Raw genomic sequence first — 18,965 nt, forward strand, 5'->3', positions numbered from 1 at the left:
ATTATCTTCTGTGGAAATGATGGCATAGATGTTTTGTTCTGTCATAAGGACCTAGAAAATCTTTAAAACTCCTGATAAAAGAAACAGGTATGGAAAAACTTTTCAGCTAAAACATAAATACATGTATTTTTGAATTCTTATTTCATTTGGAACTGCCAAGTATTAAAATCTTGCAAAGAAAGGCCTCCTTCATTAATACTGAAAGCAAATTTACGTTATAGATGTCTCATTCTTGTAAAGAGCAATTTTACTTGGAAGAAGGATTCCCTAAGGCAGAAATGTGTACCTCTTTAGAGATTACCATTCATCATGTCCTTAAGTATTCAACAAATAGTATAAAAGGGGATGGCATAAGAAAACTCATGCAAATCATAAACCAGAACGCCTCATGTTTGTTGGTGTTATGTGGCCAGCAGAATAGCTACCATATTTACCATGACTAGACAAGGAGATTTATCTGTACAATTTCTGAAGATAAATGATCCTGAAAAGAAATAGGCTGCTCAGAGCACACAGTGGCATTCTTCAATTAAAGATTTTGGACTCCATAGACAGCAAATTCAGCTTACAAAAGTAAAATCATAATTCCTCCAAAAGCTCAACATGGAATCATACATATCAGCAGCGTTCTTCTCAGCTGTGAAACAACTGATGTCAGGCTCTCATCTAGCTGCTACATTCTGTGAGCTACCATGGAGTCCTGCTTAATCTCTCCTAAGTTGGCTCTCAAGTAAAAAAGTTCTGTTGTCTATTTTCCCCAAAAGATATGGCAAAGTAGTATTACTGGTGGCTGATACTAGAACGCAGACTAAAAATAAGCTTAAATTTTTTACTATAATATTTGATTACTGAGAACAATATAGACAGCAATTTTACTAGCTTCTTAGACACTTAAGTCTTTGAAAGATATCCTGCAGCTAAGAAAGAAATTACTATCTTACTGCAGATATGAGTGTGATGTCCTGTGCATCAATATGTGCGTGACATTGGACGACTGTTAAATCAAAACATAGAGCCAGACACACACAGAAAGAAAAAAATACTTCTGAACTAGTAGATGTAAGAGAAACATTAGACAGAAGATTAAGACTAGGTACAAGACAGAAGAATTGTCTGAACAAGGATATAAAAAGCAGGAGGAAAAATATTACAAAACTCCTTGTTATTTTGGAAGGTCAGGTTTAGCAGTCTCTGTTTTGAGATCAATGCAAAGAGAAAAGCTGCAAAAAAAACCCCTGTTAGAAATTATGCAGAAAAATATGAGGACTCTCTGTACACACGTTTTTGTTTTCAGAATTTTCTTTTAAAAAAGGCTTTTTGTTAAATCTTACCTGAGCAAGCCTAGTACATTCCTCAGTTACAGCTTCATTCAGCTCTTCTATAAGTCTTTGTGTAGATTTGACTTCATCATCTATAAATAAAAATAATATGAATAATTTGTAAACACTAGATGCACAACTTTTCAAAGGCCTAATTTCCTGCCTCAGTCACATTGCCTCTTCAGCTTTCTTTTTGTTCCATCACACAGACTCACTTATAGTAGAACTGCATGTTCAAGAGGAGTAAGTGGTAACAAATGGCTTTGTGTGTTAGTGATGTCTAGAAACTTTACAGAAACATACTGTAGGGCAAAGAACTTACGCCAAAAAATTATGCAAGGGCAAATTATGGGATGACACAAAAAACCCCATCACGATAACATAAAAGCTCACTGTAGCAAAGAAGTAGTAGCAAAGAAGTAGTAGCAAAGAAGTAGTAGCAAAGAAGTAGTAGCAAAGAAGTAGTAGCAAAGAAGTAGTAGCAAAGAAGTAGTAGCAAAGAAGTAGTAGCAAAGAAGTAGTAGCAAAGAAGTAGTAGCAAAGAAGTTTAACTAATGTGGGCAGGGAGTCAATGCAGGAATTCAAAGAACAGAGAACAGAACAAGCCAAAAATATTTTGCTGATGCATTTGCTTATTATTTCAGTAAGGAATACAACTGTGTATGTTAATCTTTTGTATATTTCTTTACAATTAATTGACCCAATACAAATGGCAAAACACGAGTACTTTCTGTTCCTTCTTTTATATTATTATTACTTTTTGTTTGCTTTTTTAAGTACACCAAGTAATAGACTACTTGTAATGGGTAAGCAATTTGGTACAAAACCACTACAAAATGTTCTACAAAAACAATTTATTGGATAGCTACATGCACAAACTTTTGTGATTTTTTTTTTTAAAGACACTTACATATCAAGAGCTTCACTGCCATAATTTTGGCCAAGTTACCTGCTTGTTGAATTTTCAAGGTCTGGAGCTCCAGTTGATGTATTTTTTTAAGATCATTCATCTCTTGCAGGTGACTACTTACAAGTTCCTCTTTAAGACTGCAAAGAGCACTCTCTTTTTCTGCTTTCAAGCACTCACGAACCTGGTCTACATGAGCTGAATAAACCAGGGATAGGCAAATGCGCTGTGCTTCCATCTGTAGCCGTAAATCAGTCTTTGAATAAAAAGACACATTTTACAATGAGTGAGAAACAGGAAAATAAAAAAAGTCCCATCTTCATGAATTTCTGAAATCAATAGCATTGAATGGAATACTGCATATATGGTATACTTTAGGTAAATTTAAATATATAAAGGTTGGAAAATTGAATTGTAACAAAATAGCATAAGACTTCTTAAATTTAAACTAAAAATTGAACTAAAACCAATGAAACTCAATATGCTCCAATTACTATTTTGCAGTGATAAAAACTCAACAAATGTTACCTGATGAAGTGAAAGCACTATCACCACCAAAGTAAGCTAAGAAAGTTCACTCCGAATACAGGAAAGAAGACTGTATTATTAGTAGACCTTAAAAACATTGATTTCCACGGCTTGTAGTTCTAGCCTGCACTTTTGGTTATTGTTTAGGATATGCCAATAATGAGCTATTTAGAGTTCAAACCTGAACATATTTTTATAGACACTTCTGGACCATAATGATTTTTTAGTTCTATGGCAGGAAATTGCAAGACCCTTATTCACATCCTCATAAAAAACCCCAAACAAATATTACACAGCTGTAGCTCTTTTCTATAATCTCAGAATTGTTTCCAATGTGGCTTTACTTGTGATTTTATTTCTTAGGAAATGAATGAACTACAAAAACAACATAAAAGTAGGCAATGGTGGTATTAATTCACTGCTAGGTGAATTTTTAGAACATGAAAAATAGTAACTTGTTCTCATCTATTTCTACAGAAAACTTGGTTGCATACTTCTTGCAGCACGCTATTCAACTTCATCACTGTATATAAATTTAAAGGCAGATTTATGATTCCAGCACCTAATTAAATACTGGTAATTCAATACTTAGCTATTTTTACTAGCAAATTACAATCCTTTCCATACTACCTGCAATTCATTTACAATACCAAAAAATATGAGAAAAATTTCTCCAGAAAAACTAAGAGATTGGTAATAATCACATGACACATAACTTATCTTCACACGCTTCTCTTCTCACATTCACATCCAGATACATTTCTTAAGAAGTGGTAACAGCATACACACAGAGATCTTGATAATTGAAGATTAGTTTTTCACAAGCTTGATATTTCACAGGTTTGACAAAAGATAACTGAAGAAGTTAAGAGTTTCACTATCTCTATATTGTTTGAATTGACTACTTAGCAAGTTGAAAAGCTAATCACAGATTAAAGAATTACATCCTGAATAAGTTTTCACCTCAAGTAGGTTAAATCCTATATCGAAGTGTGAAATGTTATAGGCCTCTTCTCCTTACCTTTTTTTGTTGTCATTGTTGATCTAATTAAATGCAAGGGAAGAATATTTCTTTCACTGAAAAACAGTATCCTCATACACACTGAGTTCGGTTACCATTCTGGTCATTCAAGTAACCACTTTCAACCACCGGCTACACTGCCACACACATACAACCACACATCTGTACTTCAAAGTAGCTAATAGGAAAAACATGATGCAAATTTCCAAGTGCAAGGTCCTACAAATTTTCATAGGTAAATTATTTTCTACACTGCTTTATGTAACATACCTGTTCTGATTTTAAGGCATCCACTTGCTGCTGAAGAGTATTATATTCACTCTGTGCAATGGCTATTAATGATGTTTCATCCGTCAGTCTGTCTGTCACTCCATGCAAATGTTCTACAAAAGACTGCTGTTCTGGTTTCAACATTTGCTCAGCTTCCTTTCTTTTTGTTACCTCATGACTGGTATCTTTATCCAAACCTAGATTTCCTCTTAGATTTATTCTTTCATCAACTTTATTCCTTGGACCAGGGGTTTTATTTCTACTTTCAGCTACTGGAGCAGCAGTCTTTAGAGATTTTCCTTTAGAGCATTTTGTCTTAGTGACATTACTACTGCTAACTCCTCTCTGAGCATGGCTAATTATGACTTCTAGTTCTTTACATTTTGCTACAACTTGTTCTTTCTCATCTTTTAAGGATTTAACTTTTTCATTTAAATGACAAATTTCACTATGTTTTGACTTCAACTGTTCTGAGAGATCCGAAAGTCTCAGGGATAATTCCAGTTTCTCACGCTGTGTAACCTCGAGCTTTTCCATAAGTTCTGTCATATCTTTCTCAACAATGTCTCCAGCCTCAAATGTGTCTGCCCTGAAGACCTTGATTTCTTTACTTCCTTCAAAATCAGAAGTTTCAGTCTTAAATAAAACCAATCTATTGCTTTGTAAGTGGTGAAGTTTTTCATTCAAAGCTTTGAGTTTGCTTTTATATTCAGCTTCCTGCTTATTCTTGGTCTCTTCTAACTCAGTTTTTGCCTTCAGAAGACTTGCACATTCTTTCTGCAGCTCTTCACAATCAGCTTCAAATTTTTTCTCGGTAAATGCAAACACACTCTTCTGCCTTTCAGTATCCTCTTGGAGTTGACCATTTTGGTTTTTAAGTTGCTCATTTTCAGTAATCAGCTTTTCTACTGTTTTTTGCAAGTCCAAAATTTCTGACTTAGAGCTAACACTGTTGTTAAAAATGACATTTTCTTCAGAGCTTACCAACATACTTTTTAATTTCTCTTCCAGAGATTTGTTTTCCCCCTTCAGAACGTTATTTTGCCTTTCAAGTTCTGAACACTTTTTTTTAAAGCTATCTTCTGTCTTCCTCATTTGTTCCTGCATCAACTCAGTTTTAAGCTGCAGCTCCTGAATTTCTTGTTCAAGGGTACCTTTTTCCTTTTCCTCCTGCCTAAGCACTTCAATCTCATTCTGCAGCTCATGGATTTGAAGTGTCATTTCTTCAGATCTAGAATTCACAATAGACTGCTGTAAATCTTTTAGGTTTGAAATCTCTAATATCAACTGATTTTGCTTTGTGATTAAGTTGTCCTTTTCGTATTGCATGGCTTCCATCTTTTGACTCATTTCATTTTTTACCTCATCTAACTGCTGTTTATGATGCATATTCAAGTTATCTTTAAGGTTTTCCATGTTCACCATGTGCTCTTTTTGTAAGTCTTCTTTAAGTCTGGAAAGTTCCTCTTCATGACTAAACAGCAGCTTTGTTCTCAGTCTCTCCAATTCTGCTTCTTGAGATTCAGCCATTCTGTCCAAAACCGCATCCTTCTCCCTTTCTAGCATTTCAAGTTTTATTTTGTAATTTGTGACTTCTGCCTCATGTTTTAACTCCAATTCCTTCCTAAATTCAGAAGCAGAATCCAGCTGAGTTTTTAAATCTTCAATCACAATCTGGTATTTTTCAGCTTCATTTAATCTACATTCCATGTCCACTATAGTCTGTTTGGCTCTTTGAACCTGCTCTCTTGAAAAATTCAGCTCTTGGAAAAGATCTTCGATTTTATTTTGTTGAAGAGACTTCTCAGCTGAAATGACTTCCATCTGTTGTGACAACTCTTGCTTTATTTTTTCCCTTTCATTATCAGCATCTTGCAATTTTACATTCAATTCATTAATTTTAATATTCATTAAATGCATTTGATCTTCATTAACATACTCATTCAAACACAGACCTGAAGTTTTCTCCAATTCTACTTTTTGTTGCAAAAGACGCTGTTCTATTTCCATTGCATGTTGCTTAATTAATTCTTGCTTCATTTGTACAATCTGCCGCCCATGCATTTCATCTAATTCAGCCTGAAGTTGTGCCAGTCTCCTTTGTGTTTCTAATTCCATTCTTTGCACAATGTCAGCTTCAGACTGGCTGTCTTTATAACATCGTTTCTGCAATTCTTCCACAGTTCCCATTAATTGTTTTATTTCATCGGAACACTGCCTTTCTTTCTGTTTGTAGGTGGTAAGTTCAACTTTCATGTTACTTATCTCCTGGTTCTTTAGTGAAATCTGTTCTTTCAATTCTTCAAGCAATTTACTGACATCTGATAATTTTTCCTTAAGCTGAAATGAATTTTTTTCTTCTTCTCCAAGTTTTGCTTCCAGCTCTCCAACTAATGCTTCTTTTTCCTGTAGTTTACTCAAATCTTCTCCCTCATTTTTCTGTTTTTCCTTTAAAAAATGAGCAAAAACCATGTTCTTATTTTTAGTTCATCTGAACATATAAGAACATTTATAGACTTAGCTATTTAAACACAATGCCTTTTTTAGAAGGCTAGCGATCATTTATAAGAACTAAATACAAATTATTTGTTGACCTCATTTAAAGGCTTTCAGTACCTTTGGAATAAGTGACAATCCCTGCCCCCGCAAACAAAGGAAAACAACCAAACAAAATCAAAAAACACCAGTTACTTCCATTTTCCCCAGTTGTGCTCTGACACTTTATAAAAAAAAATAAAATTGGTACAAGCTTTGTCTCTTGTCACTGTTAATGATATTTTATTTTTTTAGGACCTTTTAAGATGTTTTCTAGGAAGGATAATAAAAAAAATTACACAAAGAAAAGAACTGGTTCTTTCCTTAAGACAGAAAAGACTGTTCAACCAGGTTATTTTAATTTTTTTTCCTAACAAAATGATCTAATTTAATCAAGACATTCTAATATACAGTATAGTTTCATAATTTGTTGTAAATATTTCTTCATTTTTTTAGAACATGATACATATTACTGACTTAAAAATTTCAGGTTTAAACTATGCATGTATTACGTGTTAGTTAACAGAAGCAGTCTTAAAATTTAAAATTAGATTAGAATTAAAATTAAATTAGAAGAATCTTTGTATGCATTATATACAGTATGCTCACAATCTGTGATTTGGCCCTTATATTTCAAAGCAACTATAAAATCCTGGAAGGAACAAACAGATTAGGAAAAGTGATCTTTCTAGTAAGGAACATACCATTTCATACGCTGTGATTTTGTCTTGAAGGTATGTAATCTGCACTTCAAACTCTTCATTCTTTTTTTGGTAATTCTTCAACAGACATTCTTGTTCTTCTAGCTGTTGCTGATGTGAAATTATCTGTTGCTTGGCTTGCAATAAATCAGCAGCTGTGCAACTATGGCTGGTGTTCCTTAGTGCTTCACTTGCCTGCAACTTGAATGTTAAAAAAAGTAAAACTTAAAATACATCAAGTTCTTCAGAAACAGCTTGTACTACATATAAACAATATTTTTATTATTATTTTTAAATAATTTTATTACTGTATTAAAAAATACATACAAGGAGTGATCTTTATTTTCTTCTTCCACATCACAGGCCTGAAGACTATTGCAAAATTTTAGAAGGTCTTTTAGGAGGTACTGATATAGCCTTATTCGTTTGGGATGGCTAACCAATAAAAGATACTCAATATTAAATCATTTCATGGTGAGCTAGCACAGGACAGCAGTGTCTCAGAAACATTTCTAAGTAGTAAAATGAACTAGTTGCAATTACTGTCCCCATAACCAGATTTTTAATAATAAAAAACTCGGGCTTCAGAATATAATCCACTTGAAGCTCAAAAGAGCTTTATAAGGTGCTTAAACAGCACAAAAGACTACAGTATCAACTGCAACACTGTAAACTGTGGTCACACAGGCTAACAGAGCACCTCAGTCACTAGTGCTTTTAGAACAAATGCTTCTCTGAAACTTAACTTTGTTATTTAAATTAACTTCTAATAACACCACAAGAGGCAGGTTTTACCCAAAAATACAGGAAGGACTAGAGCATGAAGTGGTGGGGCCCACCAAAGTTGATGACTGGCTGTTTTGATTTCAAAGGGAACAGGCTGGATTTCTGCCCAAAGCTCTGGGAGCTAATTACACAAGTGTTTTCCCCTAAAATAACTGTCATTACCCAGTATTTATTAGAAGCTACTACCATATACTATGAAAGAAAACAGCCTAATTTTTACTATTCTATAGTGAATTAGTACAATAAACCAGGTACTTTAATGACAACTGTAGGACCCTAAAGTGACTGATCTACACTATGAGAGCAATTCTTCAAAAATGCACAAAAATTCTGTGTTTCTGAAGGAAGTAGCCTTTTATGGACCATCCAAAGTGACACCAATTTTCAAAAACCGATAAATAGTGGTAGCACTGTAACTTACATGCTGAAACTGAATTTGCAGTTTTTGACTTTGTTCAGTAAGCTCTAAGAACTCCCTCATAGTTTCATCCTTTTCTTTCCGTGCCTGCTGTAGGTTAGTAGTGAGCTGAGTGATAATGTCATCTCTTTTTTTGATAGCAGCTTCAAATTCTTGCAGCTACAAAATATAAAATTTAAACTATTAGTGTACCTTAAAAAAAATATACTAGCTTATTCTAGTTAATTAGAAATAAGTCATCCCTAACCTCTCAATTTAAAAGATGTCTCACAGACCTACTGGAGCATTTATGTTTTCACAAACCCTATTTATAAAAATTTCAGAAACAGAATTTCCCCCCTCACCTAACAATATATGACTTCTCTTTATCAAAGAACAAAATCTGAACCTTTAAGAAGGTTAATTGCTATGTATTTAACTTGCTTTTAAACTAAAAAGTGTGGCCACATAAACAAACCATCATAAAGGAAGCCAGAGTATCTACCTAATAGTGTTTCAGCAATTTTGTACAACTACTCATGTCCACACACTTTTCCCACAATAAATGCAAGTTATATCACCTTTCACTGAAAATGCAATAAATTGCATTCATCATACTAAAAGTATGTAATAGATACCATGCAGTACTCTACATTGTGAACCCTGAGAAATTATTCATAACTACATGAGAAAATCAGCTCAAGCTGCAAAACTTACACAGTGTACCTAACAGATGAATCTTTTGTAATTTGTAATGATGAAGAAATGACAAAAGTACAGAAAAAAATCCTTTGCAACTGTTTAACTTTTTGTAGGATTACAATCAGGCCGACAGGAATTCCACAATACTAATTCCAACTATTTTACGTGCAATTACATAAATACATGTGTTACTTGGTTAAATGTCTATTTGAACTTATTTAAAGACTAGTGGAATCTTCATCTCTACATATTGCAAATTTCTTAAAACAGTTATAGAGGATGACTGATGGTTTGTTCCCAAACTGTTCCCCAAAAGAAGCTTCTCCAGGTTATACGCTGAGTCTCGAAGTTAAAATTGTAATGCTTCCAGATAAATCTTACTGATTTAGAGGATAGGGACATTATTCAGTGGGATACAAAAAACAGAAGTCCCTTAAACAAGCCAAACTATGCAAAGAATTTGAGGAAATTCCTGTAAAGTTCTTTTCACAAGAGTGAACTCCTACTTTAAAAGCACAGACCTAGTAGAAATACTAGATGTTTGTTATAATAGAGAAAATTAGGAACAGATCAGACACTTAAGTATGTCATACCTTTCCTTTTGCATCTGTTCAAAGAAATTGAATTAATAAATATCTCTGTTCCAATCCACACACTGTTATGATAATTTTCAACTTTTTTAATTTAATCTTTTTCTATAAACAACAGGCAGAACTAAAGCAACAAGGTATCTTCCACACTCCCCTTTTACAATTCTTTTGTTTCTTCTGAAAAACAAACTATATGCATTTCTCAACTGAGATAATATGCACTGTACTACTATCATAAAAAAACATGCTGCAACTATTAAGATATTATTGTACCACAGCCTGCTTTGCTTTAATATATTTTAATTTATTTTTAAATAGTAAACAATCATTTAAAAAATGCAAATATTTCCACTTTCAGCTTTTTCAGGAAAATCTAGCAGTAGTCACAATTGTGAGAAGCTAGAATTATGTTTATGTTCTTTATTACGCTGTAATTATTACTATTATGTTTAGCAACACAGACAAAAGACACACTAATCAGAAGCTGAGTTTGACTTAAAATGCAACAGCAGAAATTCACCAACAGACAAAGGAATGGTAAACCACCTCCTCCAGGGCAACCAACAAGATCAGTCTAGTATGGTGGAAAAATACAACATCCATTTTCACAGAAAAAATACAAATGAAAGCAGAAAAAATTATAACTGTGCAATAATAATGATTGCGAAAATGACTGAATATTAGAACAATTTCTGTAGTAGTTTGCAACAAATAGAAAAACACAATGATGTGACTTTAATCCAAATTAAAAGAGAGAAGTAAGACATGAAGCATGACAAAGCACTGCTTCCAGTGCATTGCCACACTTGCTTGAACTGGAAGAATATTCTTTACTTTACAATCTAACTTTAAATTCCAATGGCATTTCTAAAGTACAAAATACTTCCCTGTAATCCCAAGATGTTTATTGAAACATTCTGACACAGCTGCCTTGTATTCCAGACCGTGAAGTCTGACATACAAATATCTTTTTTGTTCAAGGATCAACTAGTTATATTATTTCTTAGGAAGTAAAACCTGAGGTTTTTTTATCTTGGAGCAACAGAAAGGTATGAAAGAAACGCAGTCTTTGCACAACTAGAGAAGAATTAGGGCTCTCCTGGAAGAAAATTGTCTTTGCATTCCTGATTTGAAGAAAGTCTCTTCAAAGACAACTGGAATTTTAGTCACAAAATACAGAGAAGCAAGACACACAATGGAAATGCCATTCAAAGAAACAGAGTGCATAGTATTGATTGAAAGAAATTATGTGTAATTCTGTATAACACACTGACTGCATTGGGAACAGCTGCCATTAAGTGTGAACTCTTTCAGGTGATGCTCTGCAATTTTGCATGTAACCAAGTAGCAAGCAGAAAGCAACATAAGGTAATTATACCTGTTGCAATCCTTCTGTACCATATGCTGCCCTCATTTCTTCTAGCTCTCTGTTTAGCTCTTCAATTTCTTGTTGTTTCCCAGCCAATTCATCCTCCATCACCTCTAGTTGCATGTGAGAGTGCTGCATTCCATACTCAGAACAAATCTCTCCAATTCCAAATTCTTCTTCCTAAATCAATCCAAGTTCCTTAACATGCCATTTTTTTATGCTTTATCACAGTAAACTAAAATATCAAATGCCACCTTAGAACATTAACATACAAGACAGCATCAAAGATCTTATTGCCATGGTAACCTCTTTTGTTAGTATAATTCACATCTCAGAAGCACTAACATAAAGCGTTTCTACCATTTCTGCTTTATAATCTTAGCCTTAATAGAAGTAGTAATTTGTTTTTAATTTCAAGTTTAATGACACACTATATGATAATAAATAATGTAGATGCAGAGCAGAGCATGCAAAATAAAGTATTAGTCAGCAACATAGGTTTTGTGCAGAACAAATTGTTTTGAGGTTTTTAGTATTTACCATTAGTATTATCATTCAATTTGCAATACTGTACCCTGATTAAGTCTGCAGGTATAGCTGTTCTTGTCACAAAACTGCAACCATTTACCTGTATAAAGACAATTTCTAAATACATTATTATTTGAAATAAACCTTGATTTCTATTTTCCATTCATTTGAATCTTTTGTGGGGATTCCTGCAGACCAACAGGAATTTTTATGCTACAAAAATTTCATTTGAAATACAAAGTAGCTTTATATATAGTAAATTGCATCAAAGTAAGCATATGTAACAGGTAAAACACCCAAAACCGCAAAAATGGATACTACTGTCTAAAACCAAACCCCATATTTTGAATTTAAACATCTAAAGAAAGCAGAGGGATTCAGATTTAAAGGTCAATGCAAAGCTTTATACTTAAAATTATTAAAATGAAGTATGCAGTACTATTGCATTTTAAATTGTTTAATATTTCTCTATATTACTAAACATAGTTATGCATTCTAAACGTTATTTATACGCCCCCAAGATTTACTCTTTCTGAAAGTCAGCAATCTCTCAATAGTAGATGAAAGGCAGTATCATAAGACTCTTATCCTCAATTTGAAGGAATTTCTTAAAATTGAAAGAACAAGGCAAAAAATTATGCATTTAACATAAGACATTTTGGGAAAATCCTCTTTCACCCACCTCACACTGCAATCCCTTTCAGCTTCTGTGAGAATTTTGGTTCTACACACTGTGCAAACCAGTAAGGACAAATCTCCAATAGGCAAGCAGAAGCCCAAGTGGCAGTTACAGGTCAAAAAACCACCTCCAAATGAAAAGAATTATGTTGTGTACTTCTGGGTAACCATAAAACAGACAGGCAGGCTTTTAAAGGAGCAGACCAATGTTTTAAAATGAGAACGCAGTAATAGCTGTATTCCCCCTCAGAGCTTTCTATTACATCAGAGCCTGAAACAAAATAACGCTACTTGAGACTGAAAGGCATGCATCACAGTGTTTCAGACCCGAATACTATGTTTCCATGAAAGAAAGAAGCTATACTGCTCAGACTTTTGCCATAGTCTAGATTAGGGCTTACTTACAAAGGACTATTACGCCTGAGCAAAGTAATAAGCACAGTTAGAAATGGGATCGATATAGTCATCAAGTTTGTATTAAGAGAATGAATAAACTTGCATTAGACAAGAATTTGCAGAGCTGACACAGTGCCCTTTCAATTTCTGACTTCCAGTAAAAAGGAAGACAACACAGGCAGATTATTACTTTACTTTGGAAAGAATTAAGAAAATTGCAGTAAACAGCAGTCCAGGCAACTCACAGAGGCACTGCACATCGCTTGTGTATTGCCAGATGTTCGCTCTACATTCAGACATACAAGCATCTACACAACGCCTGGCACCAACGTCTTTATTCAGATTTTGGGGCATGTCCCAGATTAATAACACTAGTAGTTTAACAGAAACTCTATTTTGAAACACTTTTCCTTTTTTTTTAACTCCCATTTTATTTAGGCTTAATTGATAAAGATGTAGTATAGGATTCTTGTAATCTACCACAGTGGACATGCTTCTCTTCCTGTGAACCATTTCTGTGTACAACAAAGACTCTTAGTTGCTTTATAACAAGTGCTGCTAGGAAAGACATAAAAGCTTTATCTCATTAAATGTTCCAGACTCCTCAGCAGCTGAAATTTCTACAAAAGACCTTTCACTTACAAAAGGGATTTTGCTATATTCATTCAAAACAACTGCCTGGAACTTCAGAAATCCTGCCTCGTTTCACAGGAGCCTAACTCTTAGAGATCACAGAAATGAACCACAGTAATACAATAGTCCATGCTATTTCTCATCTGGTACCTTCTCCTTTCAAATGCCTTATGCCTTCTCTTAAAGTGCAAACTGAAACACAACAAGACAACAAACTGCACTGTAATCCATGGAAAAAGCAGCCAGACCACAGCAGCAGGGTGCTGTGCACATGGGAGACTCAAGAGCAGCCTGGCAACTTCTAGCACGACAAGAATCCTTCTATGTCAGAACAGACAAGACAGTTGGGGCTGAGTTACTACCTTCAAAACATCTTAATTTAAAATTATTTTTTCACTTATCTGCAATATATGAAGACTGTAATCCAGATGTCAGCTTCAGCATTAACATCTGTTTACACAAGGCCTACTGAACTTCTGTGTTTTCTGTCATGGCCCCAGTAGTTTACCCATATAGAGATCTTCTGCAAGCCCATAAATACTACTGATGTAGATTCTTAGAATTTTTTTTCTTTTAAAGCTTTGCAGTTCACCTTTAATGCTGAAACATCCTTATGATGCGCTTAGTTACATACCCCAGCAAACAATCAAAGGTGTAAAGAAACAATCAAACTGCATCGGATTTTAAGGTAATGGAATCAAGGAGTAACCAGAGCTCTAGATACAATTGCATAAACAAAGTAAGAAAAAATTAGATTTTACAACACATTAGCTGCCCAGGAGCAACTGTTCTGGTGAACAACAGACAGGAAACAAGCAAAGGTTATAGAAGTCATTCAACGGACATTCTGATTTTTTCTTCCTTGTTTGTATTTTCAAAATAATTCACAGAAACAGTATTTACTAATACAAAGTAAAATAAAATTTGTAGTATATTGGCTAAAAATAAAGGTATTATTTATATTGCATCAGTAAATACATATGTTTAAAACAAATTATCTTCCAGAAGAACACAAAGAAAACCCAAGTTCCAAAACTGAATTAAGGCAGCAATTCATGACAACTGCCACCAGGGGGCAGGATTACACTTACGAAGTCACTGTACCTCTTTTAATGTTCCTTAGACCTTGGAAGACTTGAAACTGTACCCCAGAAAGAGTAGCAATAATATGTAATGTGCGACTACTTATAACATTAATGCCAGTACTACAGAGATCTCCCTTTATCGATAGCTAATTCATGCTCAGCATACTGTTCAGTCACTGGCAAATATAAAAAATGCCCTCAATACAACTTATTACAGACAGGCAAGAAGACTTCCGATTAATCAAGTGCTTTGATTTCATAGTAGAAACATACAGAAGTATCTTTGAATGGATTAACAATTTTACCTCATGTTTTCATTCCCCCCACCCCCCTTTTCTTTTAACTTTTAGACATCTGACTCCTTCACAAAAATTAATACGCAGACCAGCAACACTGCTTGTCACTGTTCTTAGCCTCTCCTCAATTACCTAGTTATGTCACAACTGACTGTATGAAACATAGCAATTAGGGTTACTTGGGAAAATGAATTTCAGTTGTGGGATTTTTGTGTTTTGTTGGGTTTTTTTAATACTCCATAAACAAAAAACATTCTCAGTTTGTGATGAAAATAATTACAATCATCTAACTACAGTTAATAACTTCTGAAGAATAAAAACTAATGGCTTTTTAAAATATCATGGTTTAATACACTTCTTAATATATTAATAGCACACAATAAAGGATTTCTTCATGTAGTGGTTAAGGTTGAGGTATAGAATTTCATTAACATTAAAAAATATTGGGAAGAGAGTCAGTAAGGGGGGGGGGGGAAATAACCAGGTGAAACAGTCTTTCAGTCATACTGTAAAACTGAGGCATACAGAAAATATATGGGGGCAATTTCACCTTACAGTTATAAAAAACCCCACAAATACTAGCTGTTGGAAAAAGCCTAGCTTCCCTTAGTTCCGAGTTGAGACCATAACCTTAAATAGCTAATCACCATTATCATTTAATGTAAGACTATGCAGGTAGGTGTCATCCTTGGTCAAAGTAAGTGATTTGTTACAAAAGGCAAGCTGGCCACATGATGGATTTATCAGTCTCCAGTTTGGCTACTACCTTTGATAATGTATGTATTTAGAAAGGTGGCAAAAAAAACCCCTGAACAAGAGACTGTATTTACAATAAAATTCCTTCAAGACAAGAATTCCTATATAAACATTCACTGGTTCCTACAAGTTTCGTATTGGCTTATCATTGTGTGTCTGGTAAATTTCCTAAAAAGCACAATACTCATCACTGAATTTTATCCAATTCCCCAAAAGAAGGGGCTGAAGAATTATAAACATCTGACTTATTTTATCAACTGCAACAAAACAAATTATTTATTACCTATTTCACTTTGAAGCATGACAGCCTTGCTTTCAACATAATTTCTGACAAAAACCACTAAAAAGAATACCAATGTTCTAACCAACGAAGGGAAAGATGAATCAACAAGCCTGTGTTTCTACAAATGGGTCATTTCTTAGTATTCTGAAATGGAGGCCATGTATCTGAAAAACGTAAGCACAGCAACATTTCATGCAACTTCAGAATTATGTTGTTACAGATGGAATTCAACTTATTCTCATCTTCTTCAACCAAAAAGGCCTCAGATCACTTTATTTACAGGGTGGACGTGAATTTAATTAGAGCTTTTAATAATAAAAATAACATTACAGCTGACATGAAAAATATAGAAAATTCAGTTCCTAAAATATACACATTCCTAAACACCCTGTTTCCTCACTGCAGATACCAACCGACTGTAATGAACTGGAATTTAAAAGAGCTTATTAAGATAATAACTCTCACCACTTGAGTTTGTTCTTCACCAGATCCAGTATCACGTTACTATCATCATGTTACTATTCACAAGTTTTGTGTTGCCTGCTTATGTCTTAGAAAAGAACTCTGAGGGAGGTAAAAAGTCTTTTTGCATGAATGAGAATAAGAAGTGCCTAGAAATGCACCTATCATTGCATTTTTGAAAAAAATCTTCAGTTTTGAGGAAATCTGCCATTTTGTAAAAGGCACATTCAGAAGGCAGTCTGGATGTAATTCTGTTGTCTTTAGTAGCTGAAAAATTGCTCCCTAATATATTCTGTAGTCACCTACAGAAATCTTTAAAGACTGAAGCGGGGTAAAGTCAAGTGTTTAGATGTGGGAATTCATTTTAAAATAAAAGCTCTGAATTCAAATGATACTAACAACAAAACACTTAAAATCAGAATATATCCACAATTATCATGAGGCACTATGACAGATCTTTTCTGTATTCCACCTCCTCATGCAAAGATGTGTTTCTTAAGCTTTTGCAATCAGTCTTCAGCACTGCTTCCTACCACCTCAGAAGTGATCAAAATTTCTTAGTCTTACTTAGTTACATATGTAATACCTCTCACTTGTAAAAATACATGAACATCAATGCCACTGTCAACTGTTTTCATGGGTTCATTCTTCACATACTGCATATTTCATTTAATAGTAATCACATACCATGGTGATGCATATTCTAAAAAGGTGCAGTAAGGTCACAGGCAGTTGTTCAAAAGTCCATTTGCTACACTCTCAGTGGCAAACTGCGTGCACATACCACCCTATCATCTTACCATACATAAAGCAAACTTGGACCCTTTTTGTCCTTTGCTACTTTAATTCCTATAAACCACATTTTATCTATGAAAAATACAAAATCTTTAAACTGATTATATTTTTCCTTCAACCCCTTGCACCTATCCCTGCATAAAAATGTTTTTTCTTTCCTTCACTTGCAGCACGCCCCAGCAGCTGGACTGGAATTTTCAATTCCAAAAGTGCTGGTCTCAAGGTTTGGATTTGTTTTGTTGGGTTTTTTTTTTGGGGGGTGGGGTGGGGTGTTGGCTTTTTAAAAAAATCTGCATCACAAAAAACACACCCTAAACGATCACAACTGACCATACCAAGGGTCCATATGGTTCAGTATTCTGTATTTTCAAAGTAGCCAATAACGACTGTCAGGGGATGGGGATGTTTTCCCTGTACTCCCAAGTGCCTCCCTCCCAACACACCAGAAGAAAGTGAGGGTACTTATCAACAAGGACAGGAGGAAGAAAGGACAGTGGGAGAGAAAAAGTCAGACTGGGGAAGAGAGGGACAGGCAAAGAATTCAACTTAAAAGGCTGAGACCAAATCTATGGAAGAAAGTGCACCTGGGATTTGATGAGGGAGGCTGGAAAGAAAAACTGCCGCTTTCACCTAGGACAAGTTGAGCTGAACAGTAGAAGGACCCCAATATAAGAAGAGGGAATAAAGCAGAAGAGGTTTTCAAGGGAAAGGGAGAAAAAAAATATTAAAAGAAGAAGGAAGAACAATGCTTGGATGAAGCTGGAAAGGCTGGGAAAGAAACTGGGCTTCAGAATGACTGAGAAAGGAAAACGAAGAACGGAAACAGACTAAAAAAGTGTAAGACTGAGATAAGAAACCAAGCAAGAGGAAAAGGAGATGGGCAAGGGAAGACTGACAGGAGCTATTACAGAGAAGGGAAGGATTTACAAAAAAAACAGGGCACAGGAAAAAAGTCAAGGGAATAGGCTGGGAGAAGGAGCAAGTGAAGACAGAGCAGCTGAGCTGGGAAAGAAAAGTTGTTCCAGTTTTCAGGGCATGTCTAGACTCCCACTGCAGTAATGGTTTTACTTTTCTGCCATACGGTGTGACAGGTCAGGGACACATTGTCTCGTGTGTACATTCCCTTAGGCTTCACAATAAGCATGTGTAATACTAGTATGGAACAAATAGTTGTTCCAAGATGCAGTCACTCTCTCTTCTAAAAGGCTAAATCAAGAGACAAATGAAGTATTCTACACCAAAGTTACTTCAGCAACAGAGGCTCATTTGGTTAGTACACCCCCTCTTACTTGTTGCTAAGCTTAAGATTCTGGAGTGTGTTCTGCAGAACCGTTTAGCACAAAGATCTGCAAAACAGGACCCAGATTGTCACCACAGAAAGCAATTGAGACACAAAAAATTACTTTTTTAAACTAGAAACAATATTTACTGTAATCAGATATTCCATGGCTATTTCTTGCAAGCATGTTCTTGACCCATAGTTATGAGTGAGGTAGTTTACTCCTCACAAACATACAAACTGTTTTATTTGGCATGACCAAAGTTCCGTATATGCTACCAGCCTTCGATGTTACAGAAACGAGCAGTAGATGCCAATGTGTGGTGGCCTGACCCCTGCCCACAGCTAGGCACCCCTTCCAGTCACTCACTCACTCCACCTACCAGCAGGACAGAGGAATCAGAAGGCTAAAAGCAAGAAAAATTCACGGGCTGAGATAAAGACAGCTTAATAAGTGAAAGAAAACAAAACAAAGCCCCTAAACAAGGGATGCAAAAGCTCACGTCACCACCTCCCATCAGCAGACTGATGCCAAGCCAGTCACTGAGCAACAGCTGCTTTGGAACTCATTAAAACATAATCAACTTGTTAAATAGTTGCCCACAGAAATTTAGTAGAGCTTATGCACAGCCACAACTCCAATGGCAAC

The 18,965-nt window shown here is 35.0% G+C and overlaps 1 protein-coding gene across 9 annotated transcripts in view; it reads right to left on the reverse strand.

The window, feature by feature from the left end:
• The window catches only part of AKAP9 (A-kinase anchoring protein 9), a 121,357-nt gene that overhangs the window by 65,966 nt on the left and 36,426 nt on the right, over window positions 1-18,965 (reverse strand). For 6 of the 9 annotated variants that reach the window (XM_040592720.1, XM_040592725.1, XM_040592723.1 and 3 more), the window contains exons 4-10: window positions 11,700-11,753; window positions 11,135-11,305; window positions 8,489-8,644; window positions 7,285-7,482; window positions 4,046-6,493; window positions 2,269-2,482; window positions 1,332-1,411 (exon numbers count right to left, since the gene is read on the reverse strand). In XM_040592720.1, coding sequence (XP_040448654.1) covers window positions 1,332-1,411; window positions 2,269-2,482; window positions 4,046-6,493; window positions 7,285-7,482; window positions 8,489-8,644; window positions 11,135-11,305; window positions 11,700-11,753 — 3,321 coding nt within the window. The remainder of the gene's footprint in view (window positions 1-1,331; window positions 1,412-2,268; window positions 2,483-4,045; window positions 6,494-7,284; window positions 7,483-8,488; window positions 8,645-11,134; window positions 11,306-11,699; window positions 11,754-18,965) is intronic. The other 3 variants (XM_040592728.1, XM_040592727.1, XM_040592726.1) reach the window with 2 other exon arrangements.

This window comes from Falco naumanni, chromosome 4 (assembly GCF_017639655.2).
Source record: "Falco naumanni isolate bFalNau1 chromosome 4, bFalNau1.pat, whole genome shotgun sequence".
Taxonomy (NCBI): Eukaryota; Metazoa; Chordata; class Aves; order Falconiformes; family Falconidae; genus Falco; species Falco naumanni.